General features: G+C 40.4%; 1 protein-coding gene across 3 annotated transcripts in view; it reads left to right on the forward strand.

Moving 5' to 3' along the window:
* kif9 (kinesin family member 9) overlaps positions 1-19,499 on the forward strand; it is a 114,707-nt gene that overhangs the window by 63,549 nt on the left and 31,659 nt on the right. For 2 of the 3 annotated variants that reach the window (XM_043687968.1, XM_043687970.1), the window contains 4 exons: positions 2,011-2,066; positions 5,020-5,110; positions 12,534-12,661; positions 15,012-15,194. In XM_043687968.1, the coding sequence (XP_043543903.1) occupies positions 2,011-2,066; positions 5,020-5,110; positions 12,534-12,661; positions 15,012-15,194 (458 nt within the window). The remainder of the gene's footprint in view (positions 1-2,010; positions 2,067-5,019; positions 5,111-12,533; positions 12,662-15,011; positions 15,195-19,499) is intronic. The other variant, XM_043687969.1, reaches the window with a different exon arrangement.

A 19,499-nucleotide genomic window follows, 5' to 3' on the forward strand; every position in this document is an offset into this window, starting at 1 on the left:
CTGAAAAGAGACTGAATTAGTTTGGACTATATCCACTGGAGCTTAGAAAAGGGTGAATCTTATTGAAGCCTACAAAATTCTAACAGGATTAGACAGGGTAAATGAAGGAAGGATGTTCCTGATGACTCTGGGGACCAGAACCAAGGGTCACAGTTGAAGTATATAATGTAGTTCATTTAGAACTGAAATGAGGGGAGATTTCTTCACTCAGAGTGGTGAGTCTTTGGAATTCTCTGCACAGAAAGTGATGGAGACTAAACATTGAATGGTTTCTAGAAGAAGTTAGAAATATCTGTAGTTCTTAGGGTTAAAGGGATCAAAGGGTATGGGAAGAAAGCAGGAACAGGGGTCCTGAGTTGGATGACCAACCTTGAGCATATTGAATGGCAGAGCAGGTTTGAAGAGTTGAATAGTCTATTCCTGCTCCTCTTTTCTTTGTTTAATGTTTTTATGAGCAATGTCATTGTATCCTTTTTATTCCTTAGCTACAGCCAAATTGACTCTGATGTTGAACCCTCTGACGCATCCTCTTTCTAAAGTACAGTAATGTCCTCCTTAACCAATACTGATATGCCTCCTGCTTTCCTTCCTTTTCTAATTTTTCTGAACAACTTATAGCCATGATGTTTCACACCCAACCATACTCTTGCTTGAGCCAGGTCTCTGCTATTGCCATGACAACATATTCCCACATGACAATTTCATCTGTAACTCCCCAACATATATACTATACTCCTAGCATTTACATACATGCACATAACTCTGTTTTAGACTTCCATTCTTTCTCCCAACAGCATTAGCAAAATGCCCCGCAAAAAACTCAGTCCCACCTTTGTTCAGGTGCAACTGGTCTGACTTGTATAGGTACCACGTTCCCCAGAAATGGATGCAATTTGGTTGGGTGTGACTTTGTGACTGGTCAAGAAGCCCACCAGACAGGGGCTTGGTCTGGTGGAATTCCTTTCTGCGGGATTTAGTCACCCTTGAAGTTGGCTGTTCCCTATTTCATATGGCAAAAGTGAGGACTGCAGATGCTGGAGATCAGAGTCTAGATTAGAGTGATGCTGGAAAAGCACAGAAGGTCAAGCAACATCCAAGGAGCAGGAAAATTGACGTTTCGGGCAAAACCCATCAGGAAATGAAGGGCTTTTGCCCGAAACATCGATTTTCCTGCTCCTCAGATACTGCCTGACCTGCTGTGCTTTGCCAGCACCTCTCTAATCTAGACTTTGTTCACTATTTCATGCAGAAGACATTTAATCTCACTGCAGAGGAAGTGTTCACTCAGCTTTCAACTCACATTATTTAGAATCTGTATCAGGCAATCTTTTGCAGCTGATTTAAAAGCAAAATAAAGCAGCCAGTAAAAATCTGAAATAAGAACAACAAAGGCTGTAACACCTTAGCAGCTCAGGCATATAACATTTCAGGTTGATGGCCTTTTATGATGGAGGAACATAATTGATGGTATGGGAAGGATGGGGTGAAAGATTAACTCTGTTTCTCTCCACAAGTTCTGCCTGACCTGCTAACAGTAACAACAGACAAATTCTGTTAATGTACTTTCAGTTTCTTTCTAAATTTAAAATAAAGAAATATTCATAATGTTGAACTAAATTTCAGTTTGTGGTATGGTTTTGAGTAGTTTCAAAAGACTATTCATTCTCATGAAATTGCCCTCCTTTAACAATCACTGTTCAACTACTGAATGGAAGATTTGGTAGACTTGGGTCAAATATCCATGTGTAATGAACCTTAGAAATTATGCATTCTATATTGGTGAAATTTGTAGCACTTGCTTCTACTGCAACTATCATATCTCTGGTAGGAATTTGTTATTGGACCACATGTAAACTATTGTTTTATCAGATAGAACACTGCCTCTATATAAAAAATGCTGAAACATTCTTTGGGTCAGGCATTTACATTGCAACACTAAAAACAATACTGCAATAGTTGTGTGTGATGATTAATTTCAAACTAACCATTTAACCAATTTAATTTTACAAGATCACAAACCTCAGGCAACTCCGTGAGTCCTTTGCACAGTTCAAGATAATATTGCAGTGAGTACTGATGTATGCCGTTGTTTTCCTATTTATTATGTTTTCATTAAGTTGAGATGGTTCTTTGCGTATTAAACACTCCCAGGGCAGATACTACACAGAGTAGGAACAGAGTAAAGCTCCTTCAATTTTTTCCCATTGTACTTTTGCAGATAAGATATTGAATGAGTTTGATGGAGAGTGACATTTCCTCTACATTGCCCATTAGGGTCTCCCAGATAAGATACTCTCTTTATTCCATTCACCAAATACTCCCAGGTCAGGTAAAGCAGGGATATATGCACAATAAAGCCTTCTCTACACTGTCCCATTAAGGACTCTTAAATCAGATGAGACGATTAGGTATATGGTAAAGTTTCCTCTGCACTGCCCCACCAAGGGGTTACAGGTGCTGGAAAAGTAAGTTATAGACTGAAGCTCCCTCTATACTATATAGTTAAGAACATTCATATTTCCTTTGAATATGCTACATCAGTGACTGGTTTAAAAATACCTTACTATTTCATATCACAGCTTGTTAAAGACAAATCATATGTAACTAATGAGATGGGTTTATTGATGAGGTAACAGAAGGCTGATGAGGGTAATGCAGTTATGTGGTGCATATGGTCTTTCAAAAGGTATTTGATGAAGTGCCACATCATAAGACTTTCAGCAAGATTAAAGCCAGTGGTATAAAAGGAACAATGGCTAAATGACTGGAAACAGCAAGCAATTACGAATGAATTATATTTCATACTGGAGGAAGGTTTTCCACAACAGTCAGTAATGGGGTTATTGCTTACATTGACCTGTATTCATGAACTAGACCTGGGTGTACAGACCACAATTTTAAAATTTGCAGATGACACAGAACTATAATGTATAATGAACTGTGATGAGGATAGTTGTAGATTTAGGAGGCTCTGGGATAGTGAAATGGGCAGAATTGTATTTGATAAAGTTTAATGGAGAAAAGTGGAAAGGGATATATTATTAATAGCAAGAATGAGGAGAGAAATTATAAACTGAAGGATGTAATTCTAAAAGGATGCAGAAATAAAGAAACCTATGTGAATATGTGTACGTTGTTTGAGGTAGCTAGGCAGGTTGAGAAAGTGGTTTAGAAAGCATAGAGATCCTACACTTTATAAACAGAGAGTAGCATATAGGAGTATGGAAGTTATGGTGAACCTTTAAGAATCATTTGCTCAGCCCCAACTGGAGTACAACAGTCAATACCAGGCATCACACATTTGTAAGAATTGAAGGCTTTAAAGACAGTGCAAAAAGGTTTAATGAGAATGGTTCCAAGGATGAGAGACTTATTTTACAAGCATGGAATCAAGAAGCTGGAATTGTTCTCATCAGAGAAGAAAAGGTCAAGAGATGAATTGATAAAGATATGCAAAATCATAAAGGATATATAGAGATTGTGGGAAACGATCTGGTGTGAGAAATTTTTGGAGAAAACTGGCAGGTGCTTGATAAACTGAATGGCCTCCTGTGCTGGAATGATTTTGATTCTGTATTGCATTATTATCAATATTGATGGTAATATCAGACAAGTCAAGTCCCAGAGTGAAACCTGGCTTGATAGACTAGAGGTTTTATTTTTCTTTTTGTTACCAATGGAGTCAGTCATTAAACATATTTGCAAGATCCTGTACATGTACTTGTGCAAAAACATTAAAGTTTATTTCAAAGAAGAAACAAAAGCAAACTATATTACACTATACAAGAACTACTAGAGTGATCCCATTATAAACAGCACAAAGAAAGAATCACGGAATTCTTACAGTACAAAAGAATGCCATTCAGCAACAATACCCTCATTGGCTTTCAAACCTCAGTGAAAAGTCACTCCTGCTTCTATGCTAAAGCCTGTTGCTCAATGGCACAGTTGTAGTCAACTTTCCTTTGGCAAATTGCTGTACTTCACTAGGTGTTATATTTTTCAGTGAATGTATTTTCATGATACTTAAAATAATCTGCTCCCTCCGTTTCCCATTACTTAACATGGGTACCTGAAACTCAAGATTTCAATAGTTTTATAGGATGTCTCCCTCTCAGATACTCCCACAAACTATTTAACACCCAGGACTTCTCCTGGGTCCCAGTTGTTTGAAAAATGCTCTTAACATCAGCTCTGCTGATATTAGCTTCTTGCCCTTGCATGAACCTGCTTCCAGCCCTTTCTCTTTCTCATTCCCGAACTTAATTCAGAAAAATACCTTAATAATTATGTCAACGGATGGATTGCTGGTAATTTAATTGAGATCATGCAATTTCTTTTAAATGCTGTTTTAAGCTTAATGTTCAAAATTACTTTCTGACTTTTGCAAAAATAGATCAGAATAACTAAGTCCATTTTCCCCACTTTAGAACCAAGTCTTCAAATAATTATAATAATATTATTAATCTTCATAGCAGTTGTGATTGGCAATAAGTACTTTGGGTATCCTGAGGTCAAGAAAATTACAAAAGAGATCTAAGTTTTTCTTTCTTTCTTTACCTTAACAAACACAATACACTCAGATGAGTTGTAGGATAAGCTCAAAATAGATGTCATCATTATATTATCTCATCAAGGCACTTCCATAGTAGTTATCTCATGGATCAGTTACAATAAAGCTTTCTCTACACTAGCAAGCCAAACACTTTCAAATAAGGTTTATGTCTGGTGCTCTATTTTTGCTGCTGTATCTAATGCAGCCTTTTCATCTGCTGCTTTGTCAGTGTTAATACTGCCTCTCTGAATCTCTCTAGCTTTGCTTCTGCCTGTTTCTTTTCCTGTCCCTAATCCCACCTCTGCCTGTAAAGTTGCCTTTCTCCCTGTTTTCATATCTGCTTCTGTTTGTTCCAACTTCAACTTCCTTGCTGCTGTCTGTCTCTGTTTCAGAGGTTCTCTGCAAAATTCAGTTCACAGTCAAAACCATAACTTCTGATTTTATTCCCCTTCTTTCACATCAAGGCAACAAGGGCAGGAAATAGAGACTGCATTGCGGAAGAAGTACATTCTGATTGATAAAATGAATAAATCAACTAGCTGTACTCCTGAACCGGTGAGTGTGGGGAAGCCTGGGAACTATCATTACCTCAGCACATTATCATTAGTGTATGTACATGGATATAAGGTGAGGGAGGAAAGGGCTAGTTTTTGCCCACAATTTAAATGCTTTTTCTATTGTTTGATCATGTCCCTCACAATGCCGTCTCACACTGCTATAGTTACTTTGATATATAGTTTGTTATATAGGTGAACAGCAAGTTAATCCAATGCAATTAGTTGATGGCAGAATTTTGGTCAGAAGGCTGTCTTTCTTTCCCTCTTAAAATATTGGCTTGGGATTCTTATTTACACCAGAACAAGTAATAAGGACCTCAACTACTCACTTAAATCACCTCTCAAACAACAAAGCACCCACAGAATAAAGGAGATCAGAAAGACCAACAATCCACTAGTTGAGGTGTCCAGTTTATTTGGCTTACAATGTCCTTGTCTGCTTTATCTCATTCACAGAATCCGATGAGTTAATTTGATCTGGAAGTAATTGTTTGAAACAATGGTTGGAACAGTAACTTCCAAAAGTGAATTGGACATGCACTTGAAAAAGACATTATCTGCAAGGCTATGAGGAAAGAACTTGATCTGTAAAACTCAGAACTCCCTTCACTGTGATTGTGCACCTACTATGCACTACAGCAGTTCAAGAAAGTGGCTCACTACCACTTTCTCAAAGGCAACTGGAGATAGACAGCAAATGATGACATTCCCAGTTACACAACTCAAGACTAAAATAGGCTGCTATCTGTAATTCTTATTATTTCCATTTTCAGGAAGTGGCTGAGAAGGCACCTTCTTGTTAAAATACCCTCTTATTTCCTTAATTTTTAATGTAGCTGGGTGCTCCTCTGAGCTGAAAGACTTCCATTGATATTTCAATTTCGAAAACCGACCAAGCATCCTCATGAACATGATGAACATGAAACTGGGCTCCACCCCAGTCAGAAATACACAGCAATGACTGTTTTCCAGGGGATAGGTTCAGGATCTGAAAAAAGTCTCTGTTCCTATTTTCCACCTTCAAAGTGAAATTCAACCCAGTGGCTCTTCTCGCATTCTTTCGTATGCACTTATCATTGCAGATCCTGGTCTCTAAACAATTTAAGACCATATATATATAGGGCAGAAGTAGACTATCTGGTCAATTGATTCTGCTCAGTCATTCAATGAGATCATAGCTGATTTATTATCTATAACTCCAGCCTTCACATATTCCCTTTATACTATAATTCGCTTCTTCTTATCAACATCTTCAAGGTTAGGGGCCTGGAACATATATGGAGTTGTTTCTCTCATTCCTTGACTGCTGGCATGGTAGTTTAACTGGCCTTGTAAGTCTGCTATTAGGTCAGTTTGCCTTTACATTTTTCTGTTTGTTTGCAATGCTTGCCTCTAATTTCAATCAGGCCCTTACTTTTTTGTTTCCCTATGCCTTTATAGATTTCACAATAAATGTTAATTTTCCATTACATTTCCCCCCTTTTTGTCATTTTATGACAACAATGACATAAAAAATATACAGAGCCAGGTAGCTCTACATCAAATTGTTTAGGGAGCACCAGGCCTTCCCTCAGACACCTTCTACTTGTAACACAGCTTTTGGTGGTATCGTCACTTGCTCTGGTGTGCCCTGTACTTAGCTCATTTTCACATGTCACACACTTCAATGTTACGGTATGGTGGGATCCATGCAATTGGATCCTCCTACTGTGGGGCCTCTGATTGTTTTACCAATTGGTACCCCACTGCACTCATAAGCAAACGCCGTAGGCAGGTACACAAGCAGGGTACTATACAAAGCACCATCAGTGTGACCAGCCCTACAACTAGTAGAGCATGTAAGATCTAATACCCCTATCCTCCCCAAAGGAAGGTAAGCCACTGGAACCAGGAGTCATCTGCTGGGGGAGGCGGTCTTACTGCCGCCTTCATATATTTATGACACTAGTGATATTCTGGGACTCATCAGGAATATTAAAACAGCACGACCTACCCAACATTTTGCAGACGCCTCCTCTCTCTGCCGTCAGTATGTCTAGTACCAATCGATTTATATCACTGCTTCCCTTACTGCCGTTAACTCAGTATTAATGAGTGTTAGACCTTCCTCCGTCTCATTTGCTAACAGTAATACACTATATCCCAGGCCATTAATCTTGTTTATTGCCAGTGTTGTCCCTGCTCCCAAGAGAATAGACCACCCAGTGTTCACTCCTGGTATAGTCCAGGGGTCTGCGAGTGTGTACCCATTCCAATGCTGTGGGATGTCCCTTCGGGTTCGCCCGTTACTGGCCTTTGGGATGAACACTGTTGTGCCAGGAGACAGTACCGCAGGATAGCAATACCCCTTCCATCCTGGGGGAGGTGGTTGTACCCTCTCTCTCCAAAGGCCCATATTATACCAGCCATCATGGTCTGATTATTGATAAAGGAACAAGTAATATTGATGATCATACCATTTGCATAGGTAGCTGAGCAAGAGTCATTGTTTAAGTACAGCATCGTAGTACACTGAGAGATCCCCAAATGGAGTCTTCCCTAATTTGTGCAAATACACATTTCTCCCCTGCCTTCCACTATACGGAAGGTTGTGGTCGGCAGCGTGTCTGCATTGGGTCTGCAGTTAGCCTTGAGTTTGGGTGGTGGCGTGAGATTTGCCCTAATTGCTCTCCCTACCAGGGTCAGGGTAGTCGCCGCCCGTGGAAGCAGGCAGCTAGCATTTCTCGTTAGGTTCTCTGTGATTGGTTCGGCAGTCCACTGTTGGGCTGGGTGCAAACATATCCAACAAGGGAAGCCAACCTCTAATCTCTGGTGTTGTATTAGGGCCAAGGCACAAGCTCTGTTCCCTTCATATCTAGCAATGGCCCTTCGCATCTCTCAACCTACTGGTGTCGCATTTACACCGCTTATCTCATGAAGGGCTATTTCGACTACCGAGTTAGACTTGCTCCCGAGCCCCAGCCGACTCCCTCCAGGTTCTGGCATGACATTAATGCCCTCTGCCCTGCTTGGGGTTAGGTCCATGATTTGGTTTGGTTGGTTGCCGTGCCCTGGTGCTACTATTTCCTGTAGGACCTTCTGCACTGCATCTCGGGGGTGTGGCGGCGACTGTACCACTATATTCACCTGTCTATAGATGTCGGAGAAGGGTCTATCTATTCCATACCACCAGGCTCCCTCATCACTCTTCTGAATCTCGGTTATTATTACCCGTGTCCTGGCACTTCCTTCCTTGATAATAGAATACCTATTTCCCGTGTCCCTGTAGCTGTGGTGGCTACTACTACGTTGCAGTTTCTGGGAGCACAAGGATCCCTGAATAAATATTCATTGTTCCATTTATAGTCGTCCTAGTTACTAAACAGCCATGGGTCGCATGTAAAGTTCCCCTTAGCACCCTCGGTTAAGGTTACCATCTGCGGCTGTATCCCAGACGCCCCTGCCTTTGCGAGTAGTCCTGCTAGGGCACTTACTAAAGTGTGAGCTGGGGCAGCCCCATATCTGTATGAGGTGTCTAGCAACCTTACAAATCCGTACGTATATCAGTCCAATCTGGTTATCGGAGTTTCACTACTTGCACCTATTTGGTTCCGGTGTCGTCCGATGTCTCCTCAGGTCCAGCTACATGTTTGCAATGGCTGGCATGTATCCACATGGCTCTTTCAGCGATCTTAACAGCTGTCTGTGTTGTAAGGAGCGCTTGAAATGGCCCCAGCTACCTCTTCACCTTCCAGCATTCCCTCCTGAAGTCTTTCACCATTATCCAGTCTCCAAGTTCTAGATCGTGCAGCTTCCCTCCTGCTGGTTGGGGTAGTGCTGCCTTCACTTGATTCTGTATTTGAGACAAAAGTGTAGAGAGTTTTATACAGGAAAAACAACATCTCATCCTCACAGTGGTCTGTTATTTGTCTTACTTTAGGTCTTGGGCCAATTCCTGTATTGGGCAGCCTACCAAACAAAATCTCAAATGGGCTAAGATTGGCTCTTCCTCTCCTTCTAGATCTCATATATATTAGCACAATTGGAAGTGCCTTTGTCTACGTCACCCCTAGTTCCTCACAGCATTTTATCAATTTATTTTTTTAGGGTAGCATTCCCTCTTTCCACTGCCCCAGCACTCGCTGGGTGATAGGCACAGTGTAGTCTCATGTTTATTCCCAAGTAATCACTGACCTGCTGTAGGGCATTATTGATGAAGCTGTTCCTCAGGTGTGCCTCATACCACGTGATTTCTGCCGTCGTTCTGTCCTCGGGTGGTGTCAGTCCAATATGGGCGTAATGGACTTCAGTGAGGTGCGTAAGGTACTGGGACACTGTCTCACCTTCTTGTTGTTTACACATTGTAATTTTGATCATGCCCGTTCATACTGATGCCTCCCTACAGGCGGTTGCCAGCGCTGAGATAAAATCATTAAAGTCTCTGTTCCACTTCGCCTGCGGGTCGGCTGCTCTGGCATGGATATTTGCGGCTGGCCAGTTATACCTGATTTTAGTGACATTGGCACCCGGTTTTCATCCCAGGAGACGTCTCATCTCATGTGACATGGGATGGAACTCAGTACAGAACCTTGTCACTTCTTCGGCGAACTTATTACCTCCAACCTTACGTGGGTCAGGCAACTGCCCATAGGCACTTTCCAAATCCTTCATGGTCCATGGCCGGTGGACCAACATCGGGTATCCTCCTGGATCTGCAACTTCAACCATTGGTGCTTGCAGAACCACCTGGTTAGGTGATCATGAGTCAGTACTCTCACCATCTGACTCATTGTCCATCGTGGGGTGATCGCGGACAGGCCCTGGATGCCTTTCTGTCTTGGAGAGGCCGTCCTCCGCTTGGCCTTCTTGCTTCGATCTGTTGTGGGTATGAAATGCTACCGGTGATTCAGCAGACCCCGAGGCGGTGGCCGCTGACTTGGAACCTTCGCCAGGTGGATCTCGTAGGGGGGCTGTTGGTCTCAGAGGGCAGTCATCAAGGTCAGGATCTGGACCAGACTTCAGACACTGTACAGCTTCATTAGGTTGATTTCCTCTCACGTCTGCATGTGCGCTGGTATTTGTACGCGTATTTGATCTATCTTTTACTTGAGATTTCCTTTCTCTGATATCAGCCTCAGCCTTCCACATGTTATAAGCACTCCAATTCACAGCTTCTATTTGTCCCTTCCGTCTCTCCTTCTCTCTGTCCTCCAAACATGACCTCAGTATTTCCAAATGCCTTTTACTAAACTTCCTCCCTCCGGAAAACCACATTCCTTGATCCACAATTCTAACTGCTTTACAGATTCTGGGCCGTAATTATTTAACATGTATTGTATTTTTGGTTGACCACTCCAAGTCCTCTGTGGACCGTCTTTTTGTTTGCTCTTGCTGGAGCCCATTTTCAGCATTATTGGAAAAGTGTTCAGCTCTCTCTCTCTCTCTCTCTCTCTCACACACACGGTACCGTTATCTTTTTTGCCACTATGACTTGCTTTTACCTCCAGAGGTCCCCTCTCATTGGGCACGTCCGCCTCAATGCCTTGGTTTTCGTAAACCAAGAAACCCCGTATCCGATATGTCTTTGGCGAGTCCAACTCAGCCAGTGGTGGTTCCAAGTCTAAAACCATCCTTAAACTTGCTGTCTCTTAAACACTCTAGAGACATCAATCCTTTCCCTTGAGTTTTGCTCGAATACCGCGTAAGAGTTCAATGGACCTTCCTCCTGATTTATTTATTCTCTTAGAATGAGTCTCCATGTAGGATTACTTAAGCCACGTCTCTTACCCTGACCCTATTCGATTTGGACCCCGGCACCGGGGTGATCCACAGATTCCCAGCCCTCTCGCGCAAAGGGGCCAATTTAGCGCTCAAGATGAAGTAAAAGTCCTTCAAGGCACTGGCACCTGCACCTCCTGGGAACCTTAAGAATCTTCCCCAGTCGCGGGGTCCCGGGCGAGCCTCCAAGTTTACTGTCATGAAAAATTAAATCGACTCGATTCAAATGCTTGCAAGAGCAAAGAAAAAGTTTATTTCAGACCTCTGCAAAATATTGGCAAGATGCCTCATGTAAAGGGGCGCTCGATAGCCTTCACATATTCCCTTTATACTATAATTCGCTTCTTCTTATCAACACCTGCAAGGTTAGGAGCCTGGAACATTTGAGTTCCTTTCCATATATGAAGTTGTTTCTCTCATTCTTGACTGTTGATATGGTAGTTTAACTGGCCTTGTAAGTCTGCTGTTGGTTGGTTTGCCTTTACATTTTTCTCTTTAGTTTGCAATACTTGCCCCTAGTTTCAGTCAGGCCTTTACTTCTTTGTTTCTCTATGCCTTTATCGATTTCACGATAAATGTTAATTTTCCATTACAGTGATCCTTTCAAATGAAATGTTACACTAAAATCCCATTCACCTCCTAAACTGATGTAAATAAAATCTCAAATCATTCATTTGAAGCGAAGTACGTCGTGTTCCAGCCAATAGTTACTCCTCAACCAATATCTAAAATCAATTATTGGATCATTAATATTTGTGGGACTTTTGTATACTGGGTGCCTTGTATCCGACCTTACAACAATGACTGTACATCAAAAGTACCTAATTCGCTGTAAAAATGCTTTCAGAACCCTGAAGTTGGGAAATGCTCTGGATATTAAATGTGAGTCTTTTTTTTGAAAAATTAGCTTAAATTACCCCAATAAATACTATGGCTATACTAGATTATATTGCTGTTGCACATTATTTCATTAACCTTTTCCATATTTTTTTTACATTATGTGTAAAACAAAATCCAGTCTGATTCTCCATGCTATCAAAGGCAAAATGAGACTGTAGAAGCAATGAGAGTTTTTATTTTGTAAGGTAATTAACAGAAAGGATTTTATGTTTGTTATCCTGGACATGTCATGGCAAATTCACTTGAGCATAAAGTGAAGACTCTGGTAAAGGCTTCATGTTGGAATTCAGCTTTCAAAAACTGCAAATTTATGTAGTTTTTTAAATTTAATAAAATATTCTGAATCACTACAAGTCATTTATAAAAGAAAGCATGACATTGAGCACAACAATGTTCCAGACACTTGGTTTCAAACTTCACCATAGCAGTTAGTGAAATTTGAATTCATTAAAAATCTGGAATTTTTAAAAAGCTAGCCTAACGGAATTGTTGTAAAACTCTATCTGGTTCACTTCCCCATTAAAACAGAAAATCTGCCAACTTAATCTGGTCTGACCTGTGTATGACCCAGGCCTACAGCAATGTGGTTAATACTTAAATACCCTCTGGGCAGGAATGGGCAATAAATACTGGCCTAGCCAGTGAAGTCCACATCCCATGAAAGAATTTTTTAAAAATCTGTAAGGTTTTCTATTACAGTATCTTATTACTTGTGTAAATTTCACCAATTGTTTTTTGAGTACCTTATCTTTTGGTGCTTACAGGTGGTGACTGAGACAGCTGAAGAAACACATGTTGGAGAAGTGAGTGGAGAGGGATTTGGTATTGGACAAGCTCCAACATCAGCTAAAGCCAAAAAGTTAAAAACCAAGAAGGGAAAAGATCCAACTGGGTTAGAGGTTTCCATTTTTTTCATTGGATTTATCTTTCTCCTTCAAGTGCTCTGCTTGGAGAAGCTACTGATATAATCTTATTGTGTTGTTGCAACCTTCCTCTTGTGCTAATCATTGTAGAATAATATAGTATAAGCTAAAACAGATAATCCCATTATATTTGTTTCAGCCCTTTGAAGAGCCATTAAATTAGTTCTATTCATCCGTTCTTTCTCTTACTATTCCTCAGCTCTACTTAAATTGATTATTGCACAAATCTAATCTTGACTAACAGTGCTACCCCATCACATATATAACTTCCTTTTTTCTTAAATGTTACATATCCCTCATAATTCAGGACAATCTTTATCAACTTGCAACCATGTCTCCATCAGACTGTGTTTTCTTCATTTTTTTTCCTTTGTTATGAATTCATCTTCACATACATTTGTTTTTAGTTTTGCCTTTTTGCTATTTTTGTAATGTCTAGTTGGAATGTTTTAGGAGTTTTTTTCTCTCTGATCCTTCCTGCCATCTCCGGCCCTCATTTCACAAATTTATATTTTCCTCTCTTACCTTGTCTGTATTCTTTGCTGCATCCTATCCCCCATGATTTAATTCAAACCCTCTCTACTTCCCTAGTTATGCGGTTTGCACGAACACTGGCCCCTTAATGATTCTCCTACTATTTACATTTTTTTAAACCTGTAAACCTCTGATTTGAATATACTCAATGCTCGAGCATTCATAACTCTCTGTTGCAGAGAATTCCAAAAGTTCAGAACACTTTCAGTGAAGAACTAATTCCTATTCTGGTACTAGTTCTAGGTTTCCTAGGCAGGAGAAATATCCTCCCAGCAGCTACCATATCAAACCCCAAGGATTGTTTCAGTGAGAATACTCTCATTCTTCTAAACTCTCGGGAATTTAAATATATTCCACACAATCTCTTCTGAGAACAATGCTTTCATTCCATGAATCCTTGGGTGAGCTTTTGTTCCAGTCCCTGCAAGGCAAGAGGATAATATATATTCTTAGTTAAGAAGACCACAATTGTTCACAATACTTCAGACATGGTTGCACCAAGGCCCTTTGAAACAGTCCAGGATTTTCAATAAACACTAAAACTTTCAATTAGTTTCAATGGTTGCACCTATCCCTGAGACAGACAGAATCGGATGGACCAGTAAGTGTCAATGATGTAACAAGAAGAACCTGAGTCAGCATCTGTTACTGTTAGTACTTTGCTATAGTTATTTTTAACATGCCAGAAGCTGAATTCTGGATAACTGTTTAAATCTGAGCTTGCTAGACTAAATCCAAGTTTCTTTTTATCATAAGTATTGTTGGCAAAGCCAACATTCTTTTCCCATCTTTAATTACCTTTGAAAAGATGGTGGTAAGCTAGTTTCTTGAGTATTACAGTCAATATGGTTGAGGTACACCTACAATGGCATTTAGGGGAAGGAGTTCCTAGATTTTGATCTATTAGAGGGAGGGATGGTGTCAAGATTTTGAGATTTGTTGGATCTGCACTTACTCAAACAAGTGGAAAGTATTTCATCACACTTTTGACTTGCCTCATAGATTTGGACAGGTTTTGGAAAGTCAGCAAATGAATTACTTGCCATAGTAATCGCAACCTATAGCAGTGCTACTCTAGTAATCATGGTATTTTGATGGCTGATTCAGCTAAATTTCAGACAATGGTAACTTCCCATTATAGTGTGAGATTTAGCAATGGGAATGCCTTTGACTGGCAAAGAGGGTGGACTCATAATTTTGCTGGAGATGATTACTGTCTAACACTTATGCAGCAAATATATTACTGACATATCAGTTGAAGTCTGGATATTGTCCAAATATTATTACAAGAGTGGAATGCTTAATAATCTGACAAGTTACAAGAAGTGCTGAACATTCTGCAATCACCAGCAAAAATCCAAACTTTGCCATTTTGATAAAAGAAATTGGTGAAGATGATTGGATCCTGGACTCTAACTGAGGAACTCTTAAGGTGGTGTAGTAAGGCTGAGACAATTGTCTTCCAACAATTGCACTATCTCCTTTTATGTAGAGTTTCCCTCCCATTATTTTAGTTAAATTTCATTTGATCAGAGCTTATTGTTGCTTGAAGTCAAGGGCAGTTACTCTCACCACCTCACCTCAGCTATATTGTCTATGTCTGGATCATGGTGTAATAAGGTTTTCAGTTGAACCCAACTGAGCATTGGTGAACTATTTTTAGTGAGAAAGGACAGGTTGATAGCATTATTGATGACATCTTCCATTATTTTTCTGATGATTGAGTGGACTTCAATGAATATTTACCTGTTTTGAATTAAGTTGATGGTTACTTTGTGTTTACAGTAGCAACATCAAGAAGGAACGAATGTCTATTGGAGGAAAAGATGCTGAGATGGTTTTACAGGTGAAAGAATCTTCACCTCCTATCCTTCCTGAGAAAGACACAACACAGAGAGACCTTGAAGTACTGAGTGCTGATTCTGCACAGTCAGAAATAGTTATCAAATTGGAAGATAGCAAGTCCAGGTAAGCAGGGGAGTTCAGAGCAGACTTGGAAAGAGAAATGGAATTCAAAGAATCTGTGATCAGCAGATTTTACACTATGAATTTTCTATGGTAGTGATGTTTGACACTGATTCAATTGGTTTAGCATATGGAGCAGTGATTGATGGTGGTCTGGTGATGACAGTAGTAAAGCATTTAAAATGCGTTCTTCAAAGGTAAAAGGGAGAGGAATCTGGTGAATAGTCAAGATAACCGTTTAAAAAAAGACCAAAATTATGTAAAATCCAGTAGCGTTTTCTGCTGATTTGCTCTCCTTGAATTATTTTCAGATGAGAAATTTCTACTATTTGACAGATTTCCAACTGTTCAAGTATGTATGGAACTCCACCCTCGAAAATTATTTTTTCACCTCTGCCTCTTTGTAATTGTTTGGTGTGATTGATCGTGATCTCATCTGCTTTTAGTTGTACTCAAAGTTCAAGCTTCCCAAGGCACAGTCTGAGAGCTCCAGTGTTGGGGAAAAACTTAAAAGTTAATCACACATGCTCAGAGATGACTGCCTAACTCATTACACCACTGGGACACGCTCTGCTGCTGACCATTTGACTGAAGCCTTGATATTTGTACATGGTAGTAAGAGGGAGCAGAGCTCAATTCTCCACGCAGTTCAGTAAAGGAAGCAGTGAAGCTCAGGTCTCGATGTGGTTTGTGAAGGGGAGAGGTGTCTGGGTTTGTTATTTAGCTTGAGTCTCCATGAAGTTTGGGGAGGGTACCAGAGCTGGAACGTCTATGGTTTTGGGGATATGGGGGTTGGGAGCAGAAGAGCTCAAGTGTCAATGGATTAAGTGGGGAAGGAGCAGTCTGAATCTCCCACAGGTGTAGTGAATTGCTACCAGTTTTCATTGACAGTGTCCTTGCCATAAAAGGACCTAAGAGGGCTGTAAGGCTGTTGGAAAGGTGAGTGATGTCACCTGGTGGCATGACCATACTGATTAAGCGAGTGCAACTGGTATCTAAAAATGCAGTCATTCTTTGAAAACCAGTGAGTTTCCAGGTTCGTACATGGTTACGTGAAACTAGAATGGTACCCATTGCTTAGTAGTCTGCATCACTGTCATAATTGAGGACAAATGACAAAACATTAGCGAAGCTCTTGACTGTTTCTTCTTGTTCCTTATTATTACAAATATCATCCCACTAGCTAACTGGGAAGAGGTGGCATCAAGTGGGGGATGAATTTTGAGAAGTAGAACTACTGACCAAAAGCAAGGGAGTTGGATTTTAAAGAGGGGCTGCTGATGGAGTGACTGTGAGAGAAGACAGAGTTTGGGAAGAAAGTGCTGAGTGACTGATTGTGAGGGGTGGGGAGATGCTTTGAGAAGAGGCGTATGAGTAGGGGAGAATGTTGTGAAGAGGGACTATTGCATGTCTGGGTGTGGAGGGGTTTGCAAAGAGGGATATATGGTTGGGTGCATGGTTGGGAATGGTTGGTGGAGGGAGAGGAAATTCACTGAGTCTTCTGACTGCAGAAAATGTGGAGAGCTTGGTTGTGCATGAGTACAGAAAATAATAACATCCTTACAAAGTATTTTAAAACACAGGTTTTGAGATTAAAAATGTATTATTGAACTATAATATGTGATCTTTAATATCTTAAATGTTCCCTGCTCTTTTATTGCGTTTCTTACTGCTAACGTCTAGTTTTTCATTAATTTTCAAGAGATTCTTTTTCAAAACTTCATAAATAGGATGTGGGTATTGCTAGCAGGGCCAGCATTAGTTGCTCATTCCTATTATCCCTCTATCTATCTCTCCATGTATCTGTTCTCTCTCTCTATCGCTCTGTGTTTTTGTTCTCTCCCTCTCTGTGTTTCTGTTCTTTCCTTCTATCTCTCTGTGTTTCCGTTCTTGAGAAGTTGTGATGAATTAAAATGGGAGTCACACTGGAAATAATCTATGAAGTACTGTTGTAGTCCTGTGGTAAGTGCATAATCCAGTAAAGTCATATTTTGGTGTCAGTGTGGACTTCATCCAGTATAACAAGTACTAACTCAGTGCTGAAAAGCTGTATTCACATTGAAGATTTGATACAAATGCATTAAGAGTCAATGATGACCGTGTACTGATGTTGACTGTCAGGAAAAACCCATCTAATTCACTAATGTCCTTTAGGGAAGGAAACTGCCATTCTTACCATTCTTACTTAGTCTGGCTATATGTGACTCCAGACTCCAGAGTCAACCACAGCAGTATGGTTGATCTTAACTGCCCTCTGCAATTAGGGATGGCCAATAAATGCTGGCCTAGCTAGCGATGCCCACATCTGTGAATGAATTTTAAAAAAACAAGGTAACTATATACATTAGTTAGAAAAATGTCAACACATCTATCAAAACAAAGTTTCAACCTGATTCCCAAAACCAAAACCAGAAATTCAATCCCAGAGAAATATCGCTGCCTCAGTTTTTAAATCTTTACTTAATTGGAAATTTCCAGTTCCTTTTCCTTGCGCAAGAGAGGCAATTTCACAATTCCTTTTCATATCCGATGACATGAACCTTTCTACAACTTTGTTGGCCTAAACTTTCTCAATTCTAACTTGAAGGTTTCTACCCCAAATTCTCCTGGCTTGGAATCTTCAGAGTATTGAATCATTTCTGCTGGGGACTCCCCAAGCTGAAATGGTTAAAGAATCCCTACAAAGAGAAAATCTTTTTACTTTTGAACTAAACACCTGTTTCTTGTGAACTAGAATCAAAACAAAACTCATCCTTTTGTACTGATTACTCTACCAGTAATAAACTCCCAAGTATAAATATCTTGTACAATAACACTGCACAGACTCTGTCAGTACTTGATTGCAGTCACACGCTTTATTAGCAGTGAGTATTTGAGTCACTGTTCCAAAATGATGTTCTGACATTTAAAAAAAACCTGAACAAAACTAAACAAAATCCCTTTGCCTCTATTTTAAAATGTAAATCTCAAAAATGATATAAATATATATATTTGGGAATACTTGGTCCTTAAAAAGTAATTAACTATGTGAAGGAAGCTGGAAGAGATGGATTCTGTGCTGCAGAAAGTTTACCGTATGATTGGAATATTGTGTCCTGTTCTGGTCGCCCTACTATAGGAAAGGTACAGAAGCTTTGGAGAGGGCACAAAGAAGGTTTACCAGGATGCTGCCTGGACTGGAGGGCTTGCCTTATGAAGAAAGGTTGAATAAGCTTGGACTTTTCTCTCTGGAGAGAAGGAAGAACAGAGGAGACCTGATCGAGGTGTACAAAATAATGAGACGAATAGATAGAGTCAATAGCCAGAGACATTTCCCCAGGGCAGGATTGACTGGTACGAGAAATCATAGTTTGAAGATATTAGGAGGAAGGTATAAAGGAGACGTCAGAGATAGGTTCTTTATGCAGAGAGTTGTGAATGCATGGAATGCGTTGCCAGCTGTGGTGGTGGAAGCAGAGTCATTGGGGACATTTAAGTGACTGCTAGACATGCACATGAATAGCAGTGAGTTGAGGGATACGTAGGTTGAGTTACTATATTTTACATTAGGATTAAACCTCGGCACAACATCGTGGGCCTAAGGGCCTGTTCTGTGCTATACTTTTCTATGTTCTATCTATGTTGTATTTCTAGGAACTGAACAGTCAAAAGTTTTGAAGTGTGTTATAGTTCACTGTTTACAAAAAACTGCCTTTGTGGAAACTGACATTCAAGCTTTTAAGGAAGATCAGAGATTAGTTTTATGGATTTAGTTGCTTGACAAAGTTGTTTTGGAAGAGATGGGGACACATACTGAAGGTTGTCTCGCAAAAGCTTCAGCACACAACTAAGAGTGACAATTGAAGTAAATGTCCTCCAAGAGTTAGGATACCTGGTCGGCATGGACGAGTTGGACCGAAGGGTCTGTTTGCGTGCTGTACATCTCTATGACTCGAGAAGCTAGCAGCAAAAAGAAAATTCCCTTTTGAAATCAAAGTACCTTACAGCAGGATAAGTTGCACGGACCTCTCTCACAGTGAAGTACCGTAAAGCCATAGAGACTTCGGTCCAACCCGTCCATGCCGACCAGCTATCCCAACCCAATCTAGTCCCACCTGACAGCACCCGGCCCATATCCCTACAAACCCTTCCTATTCATATACCCATCCAAATGCCTCTTAAATGTTACAATTGTACCAGCCTCCACCACATCCTTTGGCAGCTTATTCTATATACGTACCACCCTCTGTGTGAAAAAGTTGCCCCTTAGGTCTCTTTTATATCTTTCCCCTCTCACCCTAAACCTATGCCCTCTAGTTCTGGACTCCC

Source organism: Chiloscyllium plagiosum, chromosome 4, assembly GCF_004010195.1.
Source record: "Chiloscyllium plagiosum isolate BGI_BamShark_2017 chromosome 4, ASM401019v2, whole genome shotgun sequence".
Lineage (NCBI taxonomy): Eukaryota > Metazoa > Chordata > Chondrichthyes > Orectolobiformes > Hemiscylliidae > Chiloscyllium > Chiloscyllium plagiosum.